At 39.8% G+C, this 21,252-nt stretch overlaps 2 protein-coding genes across 4 annotated transcripts; one reads left to right on the top strand and one right to left on the bottom strand.

Annotated features, from left to right (window-relative positions):
* Positions 1-5,374: 5,374 nt before the first annotated feature.
* On the bottom strand, positions 5,375-15,032 carry RB195_020281 (uncharacterized protein; the record flags this gene model as incomplete). The annotated part of the gene is made up of 10 exons (XM_013441812.2): positions 5,375-5,492; positions 6,812-6,927; positions 7,107-7,184; positions 7,243-7,364; positions 7,451-7,574; positions 8,663-8,731; positions 8,797-8,930; positions 9,133-9,282; positions 12,508-12,695; positions 14,941-15,032. The coding sequence occupies 10 exons, from the start codon at positions 15,030-15,032 to the stop codon at positions 5,375-5,377; spliced, it is 1,191 nt and encodes a 396-aa protein (XP_013297266.2).
* Positions 15,033-16,752: 1,720 nt separating this feature from the next.
* On the top strand, positions 16,753-20,599 carry RB195_020280 (uncharacterized protein; the record flags this gene model as incomplete). 3 transcript variants are annotated; one of them, XM_064188516.1, is made up of 10 exons in its annotated part: positions 16,753-16,796; positions 16,889-16,982; positions 17,115-17,201; positions 17,997-18,139; positions 18,208-18,341; positions 19,897-19,963; positions 20,024-20,161; positions 20,226-20,260; positions 20,316-20,372; positions 20,595-20,599. In XM_064188516.1, 10 exons carry the CDS (start codon positions 16,753-16,755, stop codon positions 20,597-20,599), a joined length of 804 nt encoding a protein of 267 aa, XP_064044397.1. The 3 variants fall into 3 exon arrangements, with proteins under 3 accessions (XP_064044397.1, XP_064044398.1, XP_013297265.2); XM_064188517.1 differs by having other exon boundaries at positions 20,211-20,260; XM_013441811.2 differs by lacking the exon at positions 20,595-20,599 and having other exon boundaries at positions 20,226-20,370.
* Positions 20,600-21,252: the final 653 nt, after the last annotated feature.

The raw sequence follows: 21,252 nt of genomic DNA, 5'->3' as shown, positions 1-21,252 counted from the left end.
TTGGCCTAATAATCCAGAAATGGAAAGGATTTTTTCCCCAGACATTCTCCGGACACAAAATTGAAATCAATTTTTATTCAAGGAAAGGACGGCTTTTGAATTTTCAGACTTATTAAAACGCGCTGCTTTTGCACCGGTCATCCTAAATATTGGCCTGATGAACTAATTATTCGTTTCTAATCGTTCTTCTGCAAAAAAAAGTGTGGGAAAAATTACACAGATCGCTCTTTCAACACAGGGAAGGTTTTACGCACTGCACTAAGTTTGTTAGAAAAAAAAACTCTATTCCATGATAACTGCATCATATTCCATAAAACCGTACGTGTTTCCGCGAATAACCTTATGAAACCAGTATGAAAATTCCTAGAAGGACAGAACAGTTTGTGAATAAATAGGGAGAGAGAGAAAGAAAGATAGAGAGAAAGAGAAAAGAAACTGAAAGAAAGAGAAAGAAAGTAAGAGAGAGGAAGAAACAAGGAGAAAGAAAGAAAAAGAAAGAGAAAGAAGGAGAAGGAAAGAAAGGGAAAGAGAGAGAAGGAAAGACAGAAAGAGAGAAAGAAGGAAAGAAAGAAGGAAAGAAAGAAGGAAAGAAAGAAGGAAAGAAGGAAGGAAAGAAAGAAAGAAACGGAAAGAAAGTAAGGAACGGAAAGAGAGAAAGAGAGAGAAAGAAAAAGAAGAAAGAGAAGAGAGAAGAAAGGAGCACAGGAAAGGAAAAAGAAAGAGAAGGAAACAAAGTATGAGAAAGAAGAAGGAAAGAAATTTGATTCCGAGAACATAGGGATATCTCCAAGTTTGACTTTCTTTCTTTTCTTATAATGAATTGGCTTCTGTATTCATTTGCAATTTACACTATTTCATATTTTTATTTTTATTTCCTATTTTTTTCAATTGTATGAATATCAGAAGCGTCTGAATTCCTGCTACATACGTTCTGAATCTCAACACACACGTCAATCGTCACGTGCAGGAAAACGTCGAACACGTCGAAGGGTAATTCGTCAAGCGATCATTTGCGGAAAAATAAGAAATTCTTAGCAACTTTGAACAACAGAAAAATCCGTTCCACCTATTCGACAACTAAAAAACGTCTGCTGTTGCATTTATTACATCATCTATAAAAAAAAACGTCTACAGTTCAGTGGAATCCATCCGATATTAGCAAGTGCTCCACGAATTTCCTTCAATAATAGCTACTTCGAATTTTTTCTTCTTTTTTTCCGCTTTCTAACAACGCAGTATGCAATGATATTCGATGAAAAAAACACTACCCGGATAAAGTTTATGTACATGTATTAGAAAAAGAGCAAAAATAGAAGAAAAAATAAAGGGACAATGAGAAAAAATTGAAAAGATGAAGAGGAAAAATAAGTGTCAAAATACTGTTTTAGAGTTGAAGCGACCAAATCCGTGAATTTTGGTTTCTGGAAGCATACCAGTCTCCAAAATCCTATCTTTCATAGAGCAATAACGAGAGAAATTGAATAAAAATTGGATTTTTGACTTGGAAGACAAATACAATCAGGAGATGACCTCGGTGAAGACCTACGCTACGCTACCTACGTAAGTTGGATCAGTAGATCACGGGATAAGTGGAGCTACATAGAGATGCATATTGTAGTTGATGTTTCCTTCTCCGAAGTTCAGGATTCAGAATGCAAATAGAAAAGTTACCACTAGATGCTGCTGAAGTATTTGAAACTACTGTTGTGACTGTAGGAATTTGAATAACATAATGGGTCCCATTGAAATAACATCGAAACAATTGAATTATCCTAGAAAACCTATCTCATTCTGGCACCAACAGGCATCACAAAACATTATTTTCATTCAATTGTATTTCAACTGTAATAATAGTAGAAATAGAACAAAGGATCACTACACTAGTGCAATTTAAACAATTAGTTAATTGATAATTACTGATTAATGTACTGTTTAAATAATTAGTTGATTAATAATTAATAATTATTCTGAATGAAACTACTCTAAGCTGGTTTAAAATGATTATTTGAACTCACTATCTTGTGCCTTTCCACTAGAAATTTCTTTGGAAACAGCCAAAAAGACTTTTTCAAAGCTTTTAACTTAGCTTGGCTCGCCAGTTTTGCACTAAGCAGTTATTACGCGATCAGCGTTAAACTGCGCGCAGAGCGCAGACTCTGCGTACGGTCAACGTTGACCGTGCGCATGTTAACAGCTCGAAATGTGCGTTCATATCCTGGAACATTACACATATTGTTCCATGCAAATTTTTTAAACTATACGGAACGCATGCAGTGCGTTCCGTAGAGGTGCAGAAAGCGCGTATCTCAAAATTGCACGCTTCTTCCGCGTACAGTTGTAATGAGTGGATAAGAGACTGTTAAAAAATTTAAAAAAAAAAAACTTAGTAGTTTAACTAAGTTATCTTGGAACAAAAACTATGTGGTTCGTTCTCTTGTTTTTTTCACTTCGGCATATTTTTTGTTAATTTTTTCTACTACTATACCAAGGAGGGTTTTACACAGAACCCTCATTAGCCAGACGTTTCGGTTTTTCGCGGTATTCGATGGAGAAACACAAGCACCGACCAAAAAATCAATCACCTATAATTAGCATGGATTTTATTTTCGCGTTTACAGGATCATCATAAATGGAAAGTTTATCCTTTTAAATTATGAGAGATTTAATATAAAATAAAATTTAAGTAGTCCATAATTGGAACAAAGAGAAAAAGAAAGAAAGAATGTGTATGAAATGGATTTACGCAAATTTCGAGACGTAGGTACCGACTCCAACGTCGACTGCAGTCAGCTTCCATTCCCCATTAATTCCTCCGCAAAAGAAAAGGAAAAGGAAAAGAACTCATCTACGAATCGGAAAAAATCGGAATGGCATGTATTTTTTGGTCAGCGACATCGATTCGTTTGATTGACTACAGATGATCTCCGGTGATCTACCGTGCTGACCCTTTTATTTACTTGTTCCTGCTCCTATCGTCGATATAAAAAAGAACATAGGCCACCTCAGTGTTTTTATCCTCCCAGATAAATCTGGTAGTACCAATTTATCGACCCTGGAGAGGTGAAAGGCTTGGTTGGCGCTAGGGCGGTTCCGAACTATTGATGGTGTATGCACAGCCTAACCTCTTATCGACTGCACTACAGCGGTTGGATTTTAAAGGATAAAACGAAAAAAAAAGAATGCTTGGAATTGGTCGATCTAAGGTTTGGATTAGTCTGTGATTTATCCCTTTTAACACACTAACCATCGATATACTCTTCTAGTACCTATAACGGGAGTATCATAAGTTCTAGCTCTATCGCGGGATCTATAAAATCCATAAATTCCCCCAATCCTTGAAGATAAAAACGGATATAGGAAAAAAGGAACACACAATTTTGGCAGTAATCCCAGTGAGTAACTGTTTCCTTGAATATTCCATTGAAGATTTAGATTTTTCCGCTTATTTTACGGTATATGAATAGTTTAAGAAATATCATGCATTTTTCTTTCAATACTAAGCACAAACCATTCGTCTCTCATCAAATTTCCAACTAGTCCTTCTTGATTTCGTGAAATTTAGGAGTAGTGCAAAATACTGGAATCAACACAAAATAGATCGTTTTTGAGTGAATAAGTAAAAGTTAACTAACTTTATCACATAATCATCGAAATAGCAGCCGGAAGGCTTTGGGATATGCGCTACAGACTTCATCATACAAGCTACACTATCCTCCACAGCCGGTGGTGATTCTATCGTCATTCTCGACATCATTGGTGTTCATTTCGACCTCGCCCTTCTTTTTTTTTTGAATCATTACACAGTGGAGCACTGAAAATTATTCCCGGTAGAGTCACAAGGTGGACGAATCCGTGCACAAAGTCAGAAGACACCGAAAAAAATTGCGTTGTCATGAAGTTAAATCAAGCCGTGTGTTTTCAACACATTCGAAAGACAACACTTCATTAGTCACATTTGACTTTTTTTCATGTTTCCTATCATTTGATTTTAAAAAAATCGTCAAAAATGCGCAACACAAACTAAAAAAACCCCGAAAAAGCGAATCTCTAGGACACCCTGTGATTTCTGCAGGCAAAACAAGATGAATTCATTTTGTGACCACACCTTCACCGTTTCTTTTCAGCAGCTATCAGAAGCAATAAAATATTGCCGAAAGTGCAAGAGAACATTTGCACAGTTCTTCAGATACGATCAAACAATCTTGATAACGAAAATCATCACCAACGATCGTATCATCATCGGTCTTCGCTTCTTTTTGGCTCAGTCAGCTGACAGACTTCTTGACCAGACACGAGAATGAGACACAGCGTAATACGCAGGTCAACGGAAGTATTACAGATCGAGACGTCAGGCGATGAAGAAATCGGAATCTATTAATATCACGGCCTTTAGATGATCGCTAACGAATTGATACCCACTCTAGAAGGACAAATTCTATGGATAAGTTTGAAGGCCATCAACAATTTACAGTATACCTTGATCATTTGTTTCTCTTACGCACAAGTCTTTAGTCTAAACGATGACCTAAAGGACTACTACTCGTCCTACCACTACCCATTTCGGTTTAATGTTGACACAAAACTTCATATTTTCTCGCACGGATGGCTAGCCGCGCACAAACGATCCATTTCCCGTAGTTTTCTTTCCACTGATTGATTTTCGCACCTCTCCCATACATATCCGACAATCGTGAGAAGTGTCACGTGCCAGAGACATTGGAAGTGAATGATAAGCGATCGAGTTCTTACTGGGTGGTTTGCAAAAATCGCTGGAAATTGCGGGACGACTGACCGATAGTCTCTCGTAATGCGGAACCAAATACGCAGCTTAACGATAACGACACTCACAAGGGACCCTAAAACATGCCAAAAAAAAAGAGAATACGTTTTTTGCTGTTGGTTCGGTCACAAGCTCAAAAACCTATACACTTATGTTCTATTTATTTTTAGCATTAGCTCACAACCAATAAACAAACACTACCGAAAACTCCTATTAGTAACAATTTTCTCTGCAAGAATTGTTCACATAAACAAAACCAGGCTGATAAACAAGTTGACGTAAACCAAATAAAACTTCTTTGCACTGTACAGAATCAAAGAGCTGAATATTCAACATCGAATTCTTCTCTAAGTATTGGTTACACATAAGGTAAACTAATAAAACAGTCTCCTTCATATACAATAAACAACTAAAAGTTTTGGAAGTTAAGACTATGCTTTTGCACACTTTGGCGATTGTCTTCAGAGCAACGCTACGAACACAATTTACATTTGATCTATGAAAGAAAATAAATCGCGACGTAGAAGTTTTTTTTTTCTACTAATTACACCAGGGAAATTAAGTTGATTCAAAGGAGCCATAAAAATATTTCCCTCAAACTTTATTCTTCAATTCTCCCTCTTGAATCAAAGCATCAAGTTCGTGCTCCCAGTCAAGCAACTCAGCCAGTTTTCGACAGCCATCATCACAGGAACCCCGCCAGAAGACATCTCTGAAACATGGAACACGTATCAAATTGTGATCAACAGCAACGTAACGTGATAAGTGTGGAAATATCTCCGGCGACATGCTTCGCAGCAACGTAAATTAATGATACATCATCTTTCATATGACTCACACTCATAAAAAAAATACCTAGGACATTTTTTCTCAGAGAAAGATAGGCGATAAGGACACTCGTGACTACAACTTTACGATACTCTCAATTCCGTTAACCTGCCAGATAACTTCTCCAATATGGAGGGACTTTCATGAAAATTTTTGGTGGTTTATGAATTTTCAAAGCGTTTTTTTTTTGCAAATCCATCTCTTCCTTTTGCACCATTAAATCACGAAATGAAATTTTGGCACATCTTTAAGCACCTAGGATAAAGGAAAGGGGAAAAAGGGCGATACACGAGTCACTTCCAAGCATTGTTCAAAAATGATAGGAATTTTTCATGTTTTAAAGGCATCACTCCACGAATGAGGTGGTACGGATGGGAGACTGTGGAGATGGGGATGATTCCGTCCGTTTCTTCCTAATTGCCGTAAAAAATGGCCCGGAAAATGCGGCTTCAGGCGTTTTGGCGCACTATTTTCTACAGGGAGTTCGACTGGAGCGCGCCAGCCTTGTGCGGCACCGCATCTTCCGGGCCGTTTTTTACGACAATTACGAAGAAATGGACGGAATCACCTCCATCTCCATAGTCTCCCATCCCGTGTACGAATACTCCACCTGAAATCTGCATCACCTCAGATTCGTGGGGTGATGCCTTTAAAGAGCAAAAGACTAAAAAAAACTGTGGGAAAAACCGATTCCGCTCAAACACTTAAAAGGTGGCTCACTTCAAAACCCCTAGTTGCAATACTTATAAAAAGACAGTGTCATTCTGTACTATTATTTGTTAAATCTATTCAGAGATTATTTTATTTTACACCTTATTATTATTATTATTTTTACACATTTTTGTCAGAAGACATAAAGTGATGAAAACTTGATCTGACAAACTTGCTCCCATTTTTTTTTTCAATGAGTGGTCGCCTGCACATATTTCATTGACATTTTAGTCAATAGAAGGAACGAAACATGTGATTCGTTTCCTTAGAAGGAGAAAAAGGGTGAAAGTATAGAAGTTTCTTACAAACCACGAGGAACGGTTTTTACGTGCTTGCCATTTCCATCCCGTAGTGAACACAATGACATCAGGCTAGATATTTGCAGCGTGATTTAGAAAATATAATTGCTCGTTTCACTTCTATCATAAAATTTTCTTGCTTTTACTTTTTCTTATCAAGAGATCAAAAACTTGCTTTTTTTGAGTAACTGACCTTTTATTGTCTTTCAGGCCGTAACAAAGCCCTTGTATACCTACAGCTCGTTCGAATCCACTAGCACGACCTGCCTCCTCTTTATTAATGAGCAAACGTGGCACTTCTTCGGACACCTGAAAAATTTTGTTGCATTAGACAAAAATTTACAAGCAACAGTTACACCGCAATAATTTTCGGGTCGAAAACAAAACATACACACTAGAAATATTTCACTTAGATGTGAAAGTTCAAGAATTTGCTCATAAAGAAACTGGAAAGTAATGCGAAAACATAGTGAATTTAAAATGTTTACCTCATTCACCATACTAGCAAATGGCTGTACAACCAATGAAGTACCCATAATAAGCAGTAAATCACATTTAGGGAAGTCCTGCAAAGTTCACGCTTGATAGATAAGTTTGACTGAAAATTACTTTAACACCGCTCACTGAAATAGCACACTGGAAGAAACGCTTCGGCAGATTCTCTCCAAAGAAAGTTATGTCTGGCTTCACTACACCTTCACATTTATCACATTTTGGTACTAGACACTCTTTGTCCTTCAAATGCTCTGAGAAACAAAGAATGATGTTGAAGTTTTGTTTTCATTATTGATACACATGTATCCTGCTGAAAAAACATAGGCCAAAAGCGTACCTGTCAGCCATTGCAAATCGTACTTCTTATGACATCTAAGACAAGTGCTGGTTCGATGGGAACCGTGGGCAGTGACTATTTTGTCTTCAGGAACTCCTGTCAGGAACTCTAGTGAATCAATGTTCTAAAGAAAAGCGTTGTCATTATTGAATAGAGCCGTCAGACACACAAATATCCTGTACACGGAGGTCATAAGGTTACCACAGAAATGAGTTAGATACTGCTTCAGCAGTATCTAATTTTATGTTTCCTATGATAGTAATGTTAGTATGTTTAGTTTCAGTAATGTTTTCTGTGCTTACAGCTACTGCTCAAGCACAGAAAACATGCAAGAGTGAACAATGTGGCAAAGATTTTGAGAAATGAGCTTTTGTCATGTTAAAGATAGCTAGTAAATCCTGAAACAGGATTTGGGAGCTAGTTTTCTTTACAAACCGTAGCGCTTTTTGTGTGTAAGAACTAATAGAGCCGAGAACAGTAATTGTGATATATAATCGGGTCAAAACGACATGAAGCAATGTCCAGTTGCGTAAGCCGATTCGCTCGAAGCGGTGCGGTAGAGCACGGTGGTCAGGATCGAGTGAGCACTCTCGCCAGCACCATCCATCACTATAGTTCGCGATGGTCCCACGTCGATCCTTGCCGCTAGCTCCACCGCGCCAATTCGAGCGCGCAGCCGCCTACGCAACCATAGATGCGATAGTCTGAGCCGGTCCTCTGACCCCTTCACTTTTGAACGGTTGGGGAAGGGGCCTCCTTTACTTTTAAACGGTTGGCGAAATTACCCCCTTCACTTTTGACCTTGACCTGCTTGACCAAAGGACCCCCTTCACATGAGCTGCACCCCATGAGCGAAACCCCCTTCACATGAGGAGATTCCGGCTTCTCCCTATCGCACCTATGTACGCAACTACATCGTGCTTCATGTCCTATTGACCCAACCATAGGTGCATTTCAGTAAAGATGGGAAGCTTCAAGCATTTACTGGTAAAGTAGTAAATGCTTGAAGCTTCCCATCTAACCTTGTTTCGGACATATCCAATAAAAATAAGCAAAAAATTGTACTGTTCATTTAGCTAAATGCAAGTGGGGAGGACATATTCGTGCATAATATTCGGAAGTAAATTATGAGCACCAAAGAATTCCTACCTACCACCCGTCGAGGCAAACAGCAGTATAAGCGGTCTTTACTATATGATTTTAAAAAAAAACCTGAGTGAACCATCTTCGCAAGATTCCTTTCTTGTTAAGCAGTTTGATGAAGTAGTGGCATGGCGTTGGCTGAATAACAGAAAAGAACAAATTAGAAAATGTTATGTAGACTGGTGAAGTCCTAAAATACAGACCTTGAGGGTTTCCGGGAACAGTTCTTTGGATAGTGCAAAGAAAGGTTCAGGATTCTCGTGGAAGAAGGATATATCAAAAACTGCTTGAGGATCAGGAAGATTGTATTTCTGCAGGTTATCGTATAACCCAGTCCCTAAAGTAGCAGTAACTAAGATCACTTCCCATTAGGTTTGAAGAAATAAGGCAAATCAAGCTCTTTAGACATCAGTAAACACTATATAGTATTAAAACGAAAAAAGTGCACTTGCTCATCTAAGCGGGTAAAAAAACCTACACTAGATCATAATAAAGAACCGAAGTAGTGAAAGGACAAATAAGAAAGCACACAAAATCACCTGGACTCCTGAAATCAGGAATGCCAGCCGAGGTTGAAATTCCTGCACCAGTCATAACAATTATATTGTTAGGTCGCTCAGTTTTAATGAAATCCGCTATTCCTTCCAGCGAAAACGTTTTCAGCTTTGACTTCGACCCGCAGTGTCCCTCTAAATAAGCCAAAGTGAGAACTATCGCAAAAACAAGCTATCTAAGTAAGAAATCCAAGCTAACTTGACGGTATTGAGATTTCAACATAAGAAAACTTATGTCTAGAAAGATATACTGAAATTTCTCCAACACAAGAGCGCAATAACAAGCGTAAAAAAGCAGAAGAGGGCTCTCTAAACTTAAAATGTAGACATTGCAGGTATCCGGCACTAATGGTTTAGACTAAATTGATATACAGAATGTTAACCGCTGAATACATAAAATGGATTGTTAGCAGTATCTCAGCTTAAACAATGGCGATTACACGTTCAAAGGAAGCAAGCGGTAATTGTATGGAAAGATATCCGACACATCTATAGTAGGGTCAAAACGGAATGAAGCACGGTGCAAGCATAAGCATTGCGTAAGCAGCTGCGCTCGAAGCGGCACGGTGGAGCGTAGCGGTCAAGATCGTTGTGGGACCCTTGTTGGCCCCACTCATCGCTGCAGCATGCGATGGTCCCACCCCGATTCCAACAGCTGTCTCCACCGAACCGCCTTTCATGTCATTTTGACCCGACTATAGTTACATCGGTTAATATTACGACGTAAGCCGGAAGAGGCAAGAAAATCTGTGAAGTCGTTAGAATACTTCAAGTCTACAAAAGGACCCTAACATTGAACCCTTCACCACATTTGTTACAACAATCCAGTTTGTTGACTGAAGTGCAAAAAGCAGGCTGATTAGTCGGTAGTCACTTGAATTTCTAGGGTTATACAAGCAAAACAGTTATACAGGCACAAAATATAATCCCCCCCCAATCTGTAAAATCTTGCGTGTTATGCTAGCACCGCGACTGCACTTGAACTACGTCGAAAACTAGCTCCATCACAATTCTATGGTCGTACAGGGACGCATGAGTTACTGCTACGTTGGTGAACTAAAAGTGTTCATTATACACACTCACTTAGTAGCCGACCTGTCGCCACTGATTGCACAAGTTAGCGGGCAACTTTGGAGTTCCTTCTCCTTCTCAAACTATCATGTAAGAGTTTCATCATTTTTCTGAATGACGTTGAAAAGTTCCAGCTCTTTCAGTGGTGCTCAATTGAGCTCCATCGTAAATACGCATCGGTCTTACTCGTTGATGGCCTCCTTTGGAAGCTTTTTGCAACTGCTGCGATCCACTCTAACCTTTGTTTAGTTCTTCTCGTAATGTGCCCGGCATATCTTTGCTTGACATTCGATATGAATTCTGCAGTTGCATCATCAGGATCGAACACTGTTTTCAAGTTGAAACTCCGGGGCAAATCTTGGAGCTGTGCGCATCGACGAAAACATGGCAGAAAAAGAAGAAATCTTTCCAGTACTTTGAGGGTGATATGCAGCTCATCACCATTACGAGAAGCTGAATTATCCGCAACTTCTTCAAAGAACCAAACAGTGAAATTCGCGCTTGCAGGTAGTTGCTTTTCTTCTGAAAATCATTGTTTCCACCCTACAGCCTGCATAGATGCAATTCTAAGCTACGGAAAGCGTCACTTAAACTGCGATTCCATGACGTTTCAAGTTACACATTCTCAAAAGCATGTAACTGCAACTAGATTACTTTGAAATTGATGATGCATTGTAATTAGTATTCTATGGAACGCAAACGCATCGTGTCATATTAGAAAACCAGAAATATGAATTAGTGCTTCGCAAAACCTCACACAACCTGTGCATAACGCTTCCAAATCATACATTCTTAAAAATAGTCGTATAGAACCGTTTCCGTACTCTCAGATAGCCGCAATCATTTTCTCAACAAAAAAAAAACTTTACAGTTCAGAAGTGAAGCACAAATGCAAGCCGCCAGTATCGGAAAAAAGAACTTCATCAGAACAGTGGTAAATTACGAAAGACCATACATGTGATAGTCGGAGCCGGTGCTCCGATCCCTTCATTACTGGTTCGTTTGTGAAGGGACCCCCTTCACTTTTGGGCGGTTAGTTGAGAGATACTCATCATTTGAGCTGCATCCCATGAGCCAGATCCCTTCACCTGGACTCACATCAAACTACCACAATTCATGAAGAAAATAGAGAACGAAATCAAACGAAAGGAAGTTTGTGCCCCCAAAACAACAAACTCATCAAAAAAGGTAAGACAGGAGTCACTAAGGAGATGATTTGCAGGTAAATGAGTTATTTTGAAATGAAAATCACTTTTGTGCACTTATTTTCAAATTTATGCAAAACCACGACGGTGGATACACTTACTAACTACTTTATTGCCAAGTAGTGCAGCAATGCAATTCCATAGATATTCAGCAAATCCCATGAAGGTAGCAGGCCGTTTTACACGAGATAACAATGAAGAATTAGCAGATTCGTTGAATATCATAAACGATAGTACAAATCTTGGTCAAAACACTACAGTCCTATCATTTGCCAACATTTCTTCGCAAGATGTTCTAAATCATATCTTACTGATGCTCTAGGATGTTCATTTCCACTCGCAGTGCTAATGATCAGTGATAAATTCAGAATAATGTCAGCAGTAGCTGTTAATTTGTAAAACCAATAGCCTAACCTGCAATTTCGCACACATATAGACGGGTAAGGACGACGTTGATCTATACGGAAGCGGCGCGTTGTGGTCGAGGTGAGAACATGGCGAACTGCAGCGATGAGTGGAGCTAGGAAGGGTCCCTCCTCGATCTTAAACGCTACACTCCCTCGCCCCCGGTAAACGGCTGGGTTCAAAGCGTTGCGGAGGACTCTAACGGTTAGGATCGAGGAGGGACCCTTCCTAGCACCACTCATCGCTGCAATTCGCGATTTTACCGAGCTTCATGGCATTTTGATCGACCCAAATACATTGAAGCAAATTTGGTGTCGTCCTCTTCGTGATGGGAGGCCGATCTCCTTCAACGGAGAACAATTCCTAGGCGAGACACTTTCCTAAATCCTAGACGCTTCTGATGGACGATCGTAAGGACTTGGATTACCAGCTTTACCTAAAGCGAACAAGTTTGCTAGACTCTTAGCGAAAAATTGGGTTATCAAAGCAATGAGGTATCAACTTTTGTTAGGTTCATTAACGACTAATTAGAAGTTATGCGTCAACGAGGTTCAGAATTCACATTTTGATCTAAACTTGTCTGCAAATGAAGATTGTAATTTTTCCATTCTGCAGAAGACTAGTGCAATCTAATTCCTGAGCACGAAGAATGTGGACGACAACGAAGACTCGAACTGACCTGCTCCAGCTTTGACGGCACTGCTTACTGTACTAGACACGGTATTCAACGCGTTCTCGAAGCTCTCCACAAATCGACTGTAGAGATCCTGTTTCGGAGGTGCCTTTGAGTCGTCACTCTTCCCTTCATTATCATCTTCACGACTTGTGCCTGTCTTTCTGTTACGAGCGGAATCCTCATCCGACATGCTGGAATTAGGATAAGATAAGGACGGCGCGGTAGCGATAGAGCACAACGCAGTCGTGGCACCAACGCGCTGACACTTGTACGCATAGGAACTTGCTGCAAACTGCAAGTGACCAACTAGAAACAAATGCGTCTCTTTGGAACATGAGTGTTCCTGTTTAATCATTACCCGCTAAAACATAACTTTCTGTTTACGAAGATGAAATTATGAAAATCACAATAAAAGAATAATCGCAAGCAAGCAAGTTCGACAACTAAATTCGACACACCAATACCCGAAAGGATAAATTTACGTCTCCTCAACTTTTATTTTGCTTATTCGACGACTGTATAGTGTTTACTACTTCGGGTACTCACTAAATAACAAGTAAAGTAGGATATTCTTGTGGATATTATTACAGTTCTGATGCAGAAGTTCCCGGGGCAGTTTTGAGAGCGACTAAAGTGATTTTCGCGTTTTATACAGTCGCAAGCCCCTAGCTGCTATGTTCCAGTCAGGTTTGATTTGATTGGTTAGTCCATTGTATTTATAGTCGGGTCAAAGCGACATAAAGCACGGGGCAATTGCGTAAGCGGCTGCGATCGAAGCGACACGGTAGAGATAGGGGTTGGAATCCAGTTGGGACCATCGCGAACTGTAGCAGTGAAGGGTGGCAGCGAGGGTCCTCACTCTATCCGGACCCTAACCGCTACGGTCCCCTACACCGCTTCAAGCGCAACCGCTTGCGCTGCTGCACCATGCTTCGTTTTGACTCTACATATTTATCCTAATGCTAAAACTGGACGCTACATATTTATTCAAATGGTCCACCACTGGTGTGAATTGTGGAAAAAGTAAAAGAGCTCAAACTCCAAATGACGATGCCGCTTGACTGTTTTCCGCTTGACCCCTTTATTAGAATTAAAAACTACCGCAAACGGAAGTAATGAGTCAGATAGCTAATAGAGGATTAACATAGTTGGAGCCAAAAGTGTTCAACCGGATGAATGCGACGCGTCTGCTGCAACGCACCCCCATTTCTGCTTTATGTACACGCTTCATTTTTTTTTGCTTGTCCTGAAACGATTGAAGACTCAATGCGCTCATACGATTGGAAACATTTGTCGTCGACTCTATATAAGCAATATTGAGATAATCCTGCACGTCGCAGCTTAGGGTTGGCTTGGGAGTTGGTTTTTTTTTTACCATTTCGGTTGATACTGAGATGTAATTGACCAAAATGGAAAAATTCAATTTCATTTTTGATAGGTACTGTTTGTGAGCGAAGAAATTCGATCTATAGACACGATTGTGCGACTCAGAAGCATCACCCATCAATAATAAAATTGTTATCGGCAACGATGGCAGAATATAACGGGGTTCTTAACATTTTGAAGCATCAACATGAGAGAAGTTTTGCTCACTCAGTAACTTTAGCTGTTAGCCCTTATGTTTATAGGTAGCGATTATTTATTTGGCTTGAACGATTGAGATGAGAGCCGGATAAGAGCGGAGCAAGGAAAAAAGTAAGATAATTCGCTGCACCGTATGCAATGCGGCCACCTGATAGAGGGTATAACTGTAACTCGGTCATAGTTCATTCGTCATTGTGAGCACATCGGACAATTTCTAAAATGTCAACGATATATTTTCCACAACCATACTGTAAATACGAGCAACTCAAACGTTTTACCCTCCTCTCGTTTTCCCCTCAACCTTAGCATACCTCTGTCTATGTTTTCTATTAGTGTACCTATAGGGTCTTTCGATGGAACCTCTTGAAAGCTTAGCTTATTCATTTTCATAGCTTTTTCATTCTCAGTTTGATGTTTCGGCTTTTTCGCCGTCTTCAGAGTACTAAACAGCAGTTAACTGGAACAATGTCACGTTGATTCGGTCAGGTATCACACTGAAAATATGAAGAAAATATCAAAACACTGACCCAGTATAGTGTAACATTTGACGAAATAACGTGAGTTATTCCAATAAACCCCTGTTTACACCTCTGAATGCGGCGAAAAAGGCTCGAAGAGGGAAGAAACGTCAGGTTAATAAATGTTCCATTTGAGTACCTCGTAGGCACACTAATATAAAACGTAAAAATGTCCGTCGAAAAAAATCATTGTCAGGAACTGGGGTAGACATCCACCCACGTTGATACCTCGTATATTTGTAACAATTTCTTCTCGTCCGAGGAAGAAATGTTCGTATAAAAAAATGTTCTTCTTGAATGAAAACTGTAAAACGACCAACAAAATCTCACTCACAATACTCGCAATGATCCGTTTTGTACGTATAGAGGGCGAAGAAGGCCAATACTTCCTCTTATCAGTCTCCCAACGAAACAGCTGCTGAGCATGGAAATTCATAAAACTGGATGACTAAAGCATTGCTTGAACTGTGATCGGTTAGCCCACTCAGTTGGAAAAAATGCACCCTACTTAAAGTCTCCGCATCACTGTTTACCCTCTGTTCCATCTAAAACCGTACTTTTCTTTCTCTAGCCGTTTACTGTAGTAGTATGAGAAAAGAAACAATAAAATGAAAGCCGTGCACCACAAACATCATCAGGAACCAAATCACGATACTGACGATGTGGACGAGTTGTGGTGCACCCGTCCTCGCTTCCCGGTCCCGACACGACTTATCGATTTCTGTAGGAATTTTCTTGAAATTCGAGGTCGATATCAGCTGATTTTCACATATTCCCCTCTGCGGGGTTCATTGTGGCAGGTTGTTTCTGCGCTGGCAGTGTAATGTGCGGTTAGTTGGTTTTTGAGCTTGGTCCAAAAATAGAAGGGATGGCGTCGAGGATGTTGGAACCCATGTTGCTGTGCGCTCTGTGCCGTTTCCTTCCGGAGGAGCCCTTCAGTGCTCGTCGGTGTTATCTTGTACCGGCGTTGTTTTTCAACGTCCCTCTCTCTTTGCGTCTGCTATGTTTTATTTGTGACAACCTTCTGTGCATGAGTCTGTTCAATAACAATCTCTCTTGCATTTTACGGTGCTGGACGGTCAAAGCTATTCGGCGGAGGCGGATTATGTCTCAGTTACAGTTATCCAATTAGTACAGTTAAGCCGAAGTCCATGATACAGCTGGGTCCGTCTCGGATTTCTTTTTTTTTCCCAATCGATTGCAAACAATCGCACCTCGTGCGTCATTCAACCATCTGTGTGTTCACCGTTCTTAGTGATTTCCTCTCTTCTATATATTTACTGGACAAGGTGGAGTCAATGAAAAATCCTTCATTCCTTGAATGCGAACTTGAGGACTTGAGGACCCAGAGAGAAAAAGAAGACGTTTCCTTTTTGCATTGTTCAGTCGGAGCTGACATTTTTAAGCTATCAGTTTTATGAGACACATTTTCACTGTTTTTCGCTGAACTGATCCTCCCAGGCGACGCTATCTTCCCTTCTTTTGTTCGTTTTGCAATGGCTATATATCAGCATCGCTCTGCCATTTTTTAAATTCAGTTTTTCACCTCTGAATGCGTTTAATATATGGCCTTTGATACGGAGTAGCGTTTAGAATGACCAGAGTCATTGTTTTCGAGGATGATTCCATCCATTTCTTCCCAATTATCGTTATGAAAGGCCAAGAATATGTGGCGCGCTCCAATCGAACTCGTTGTAGAAAGTAGCCCCCGAAACATTCGAGGCCGCATCATTCGGGCCGTTTTTTACGGTAATTAGGAAGAAATGGACGGAATCACCCTCCCCCCATAATCTACAACCCCGTATACCCCAGATCCGGGGATGGGTGGTGCTTTTAAACTTAGACTCTGTATTTATGTTTTTATATGGGCTTTGATACAGAGAAACATTTAGAATGAAAATAGTCATTGTTTTCATTTGTTTCATGGAACATTCAAATTCAAACATTGGTTATCATTTCTTCGCCAGATTTCTAAGAGTTATCCAATATCTAGATTTTTGTAAGATGTGCGTTAGGTTTTCATCACAGCAGTATCTCATCCTCTCGATTCGCCTATTTTATAATATGTTTCATGAATACAGTCGTGCAGGATGAAATTGTTGACAGCTTCGTTGTAGGGTGGATTTTCCAACTTCATTAGGCAGAGATGTTTAACGACGATGATTTATTTGGTTTCGGAGGGATCCATAGGTACGTAAATCAGTTTACAAGTTGACCTCACTATTTCTACACATTTGATTTGGCTGCTTCTTTCATTTGTTTTGATCACTAGCACCTTCTAGGGTTATGCATAATCAGTTCCGAGAAATGGATAGGATGATGAACGCCATGATGGATCCGTTCGGAATGATGATGGGAGGAATGGGTATGATTGAGGTAGCTGACTTATTTTCCGAAGTTGGTTGAATAGCCTAAAACGTCGAGGAGATTTGCACATTAGAACACCGGATTTCTTTTTCACTTATTTTATCATCAAATACTTTTCGGAAACAACTAAATGTTGTTTAGGGTCCCTACGAGCGGCAACCAGCTCATCGTGCGCTTGCTCGGCCTTTTGATCCTTTTCGCGGTTTTGGAGGATTATTTACAGCAATGGTTCGTTCTTTACGGATTTTTCGATGGTTTTTCGGCGGTGTAGTTGCGGTCATTTCAGAGAATTTTCTTAAGCTCTGTTTCCTAAAGTTCCGCATATGCGTGGATATTAATTGTAATAATTTTTTGAAGTAGATTCTTGCTCAAAAAGAGGGAGTGCATTGGAACGTTTCTTCTATTATCCGTCCTAAATTCGTTCAACTGATTGAAAGAGAAGAAACTAGGTGACTGTTTCTGGATCTGAAAGAACATTTTTTTTGTCTTCACAAACTCCTGAAAATAATGTGTTAACGTGCAATATTCTGTTTTGTAGTCCAAGAAACATCTCACATATTTGGGCTAACATTATATAGTAGGAAATATCGAGAGCAGTAGAGGACGTCTATCTCCGAGAAATGTGTTTGTTCAGTTCTGTCTTTGGGGCTTTCACTACGAAAGGAGGCGAATGTTATATCCTCGGATCTTGGAAATGAATCTTGTTGGTGTTATGTCCCTTTTTAAGTACTTGATGAGAGGTTGATCAGTTAATCAGTTGTCCGAAACGTTGGCAAAGAGAGAATGAAGCATCCTCTCCTCTCAGAAATGTAGGCGTTTCCAAGGAGGTAAACTTGAAGGGAATGAAAAGAAAGTTTCAGTAGAACACGTAATCAGCCAACAAACTCTCGCCAACAGCTCTCACATTCTCCATGATAAGAGCTTTTTGCTCTTATCATGAAGAATGTAGAAAAGTTCAGTCTGTCAGAATTGGAGTTTGGAATACTCATGTGAGATGATGTATCCGTTATTGTTACTTTAAAGGAAGACCTGCAAGAACGTGCCATGAATGATCCGCATTCTCAAGTCTACACGCAGTCAACTATGGTTACATTTGGTCAAGATGGGCAACCTCGTGTTGTCGAAAATTCTGTTCGAAAAAGTGGCGATGTCAAAGAAACAAGAAGGTGTCTGATTAAGAATGTTGGGAATTCTTTTTCACCCAACTTGTTTCTAATCTGTACTTTTTCATCAGGAGCCTTCGCGATGGTACACGGGAAGAGATGTCTATCGGACATACTATTGGCGATCGCACTCACATTATTGAGAAGAAAAGGGACAAAGATGGAAATGTTCGACGTCAACAACGATTTGTGAATTTGGATGAATGTAAGCATTTTTATGGCATTCTTCTCTTTTCTCCTTTCTTTTCATTGTTACACAGCCTATGCGTGGCGCTGTTTGGGTCATAAGCTTTTATTTTGTTGACGTGGCCGTCGCTATCGATCGTTTCTGTGGTTCTTCTCATGAATTCTCATGTAGACTTGATGACGTGTAGGCGACGTCTCCGCAGTTTACTGCCAATTTATCTGTTGTTGTTTTTTTGCCGCAGTGTTGCCGAAAGGGCTCACATTACAACAAATTGTAGAGACTGTGCCGATGATGAGTGACGCGAAAAACATCGTAGAGGGCTTTCAACAGCTTTGTCTATTTGAATTCACATAGAGAGAGGAGAGCAAATTGATGATCGTTAAGCAAATAACGACTAAGAACAAAAAAAGAAGGAATTTAGAAGAACACTCAGCTGTGTTATGGTGTGAGGGGTTGAAAATTTGTTTTTTAACAAGTTGCTATGCAGAGATTCTTTCTGTAGCTCTAACAGATCGACACTTTTTAACCGTACTTGGAAACGCTTTTCGTTCTTTTTCCCTATGAACAGGATTTGGATTTCGCCATCGCTTACTTACGTAGATACTGATTTCTCACTACAGTTCTGTTCCTTTTCAGCTGCTGACAAATATTGATGTGTTTCTATGCAGGCCTTATGAGTGAACGAAAAGTTATCATTCTAAGTTTTTGCATTGACTTCGTGGTATCTGAAAGTTCAACTGAAAGCTTGTTTGTTCTCTATTGTTTAAGCGTCGCACGCTTATGCTAAATGCCGCACGCATCTCTGCACATTCTTTGCACTCAAAAGTATTAGTAATGATTTGGGCTTTGAAACACACATACATGGACTCAAGCTCAGAGTTGAATCACGTATGCGAAGAAATTTTTTTTCGCAGTTGATGGTGGGCAGAGTTGTGGCAGAGCTATTGACTGGTACTAATGAATGTTGTCTTCAGCTAAGGAAACCCTTAGAGTATTCTAGTGAATTTCTACTTTAATGTTTAGATATTTACATGTCGTCATTAAACTCATCATGTTTATTTCTCGTTGAGAACAAAAGTTATAGAACCACATCACAACAATGTAATTGTCTCATCAATATTTTTTATGCTTGAGTTCTAGTTTAACCGTGATCCTACAGTGGTTGTGCTAGAACGATCCTATCAGAGCTGGGATTTCTGTGAATGTGCGTTCTTTATCAAATCAAGCTTTACCCGCATATGGTTTAGACTACGATGAGAACGGTAGAGATTAGTCTACGTTCAAGTATCGAATAGATAAGAGACTGAGATAAGTTTTAGATTTCTCCTTCTTTAGACTCAGTGAATAGAAGGCACACATAAAGTAATCATGCAAGCTGTAACATTTGCGGCGCAGGAGACAAATCCATCTTTTCATCCACTTGTACTTTTAGGAGAACTTAGTTCACATATCCATATTTTGAAACAGAACCTCAACCAAGTAACTGGATTGAAATACCGATGTGACATGAGGATCTTTGACTTCTTTTGATATTTGCGCTTTTTCTTTCCTTCTTTTTATTGTTTTGTTTCAGCTGCTGCAGAAGACTTCGATCGCGAATTCCAGTCGAGAGCAAGGGCAAATATGGGATATAGTGCAAGGTATGATTTGACGGTCGTGTCAGTGAACTTTTCACACTTCAATATATTTTAACATTTCAGCAACGGTAGACGTGCATTAGGTGATAGTTCATCAGGGAGCTATCGCCATCGTTCGGCAGATGCTGCAGGCCGTTCGCGAACAGGAGATAATGCGCCAATTATAACGTTGCCAGACGATGATGAAGAAGAGGATACTAGGTAGGAGGTGTTATACATTCTTAGTGCTCTGAAAAAATAGTAAAATTAGGTCTACTCGTGCCAGAACAACTGCTGGAACTAGTCGCCGCACTAACACCGGTGGCTATTCTGGACCAGTGATTCGCGAAATAAGTGAAGAGGAGGCGGAGTCAAGTATCCCGAAGCGTCGAAGAGGATTTGGAGGCTTTTTTCGAGCGAATGACGAGTAGAAGTAAGTGTCCTGTAGTCGTTTTCCTTTCTATATTTTTCTACACAAGTTTTGGTGGAACATGTACCAAAAGAAAACATTCTCAAAAAATGCTAATGTGTAGAGAATATTCCATATCTTTTGCGTACATGGTAGTTGCACAGAAAAAGATCTTATCGTGGAGGAAATGATTTGCATCAGATGACGCATGGTTTGATGGTGACTTACTTTAGCTCCGGTTTTCAGACTGACTTCTCACTGATTATTTCTACTAAATTATTTCGACTACGTCCGCTACAGAAGTCCTCAATCGCTAGTTTGTCTATCACTGATAGTATCTTTGAGCTGTGTGGTTCGTACTTACACTAAGCCCTTATCCACTCTTTCCTTGTATTGCTCGTCTAATGAACTATTGCTATTGCAAGGTTTTTTCTAATGTTTTCAAATATCATATTTCTAAGTATTGTGGTTCTTCCTAGTTTTCGACTTGCCTCTCATTCGTATGACTTCTAGAAGGTGTGGTGCAAAAAGGAACCCTTATTGTATTGCTAGATTTCTCTTTCTGTAAATAAAGTAGTCCTAACTAGTGTATTTATAAATATCAGTACGTGCATTCTTTCTAGAGGGTCCTTTCTTTTTTTTTTAGGAAATCATCGATGTTTCGGTTGGATTAGTGTATTCTTTTGTTATTCTTAGAATATTCTCTGTATTATGCGGCAAATCTCGATAGCTATGAGAAATACTCATGTAGTTGAGAAAGAAGTTCTTCCATCTTATCGCTCATGTCCAAGACAATAGCGCTGCGTAGACGTTCGGCGTACATTGATTTTTCTTCCAGTGTGTAAATCTTACTGTTTCCGATTGCTTTTAACATCTTCAGAGGCAGCATCCATGATAAAACTGC

The sequence above is a fragment of the Necator americanus genome, chromosome II (genome assembly GCF_031761385.1).
Source record: "Necator americanus strain Aroian chromosome II, whole genome shotgun sequence".
In the NCBI taxonomy this organism is placed as follows: Eukaryota; Metazoa; Nematoda; class Chromadorea; order Rhabditida; family Ancylostomatidae; genus Necator; species Necator americanus.
The sequence above is the reverse complement of the archived record's forward strand: the minus strand, read 5'-3'. Positions and strand labels throughout refer to the sequence as shown.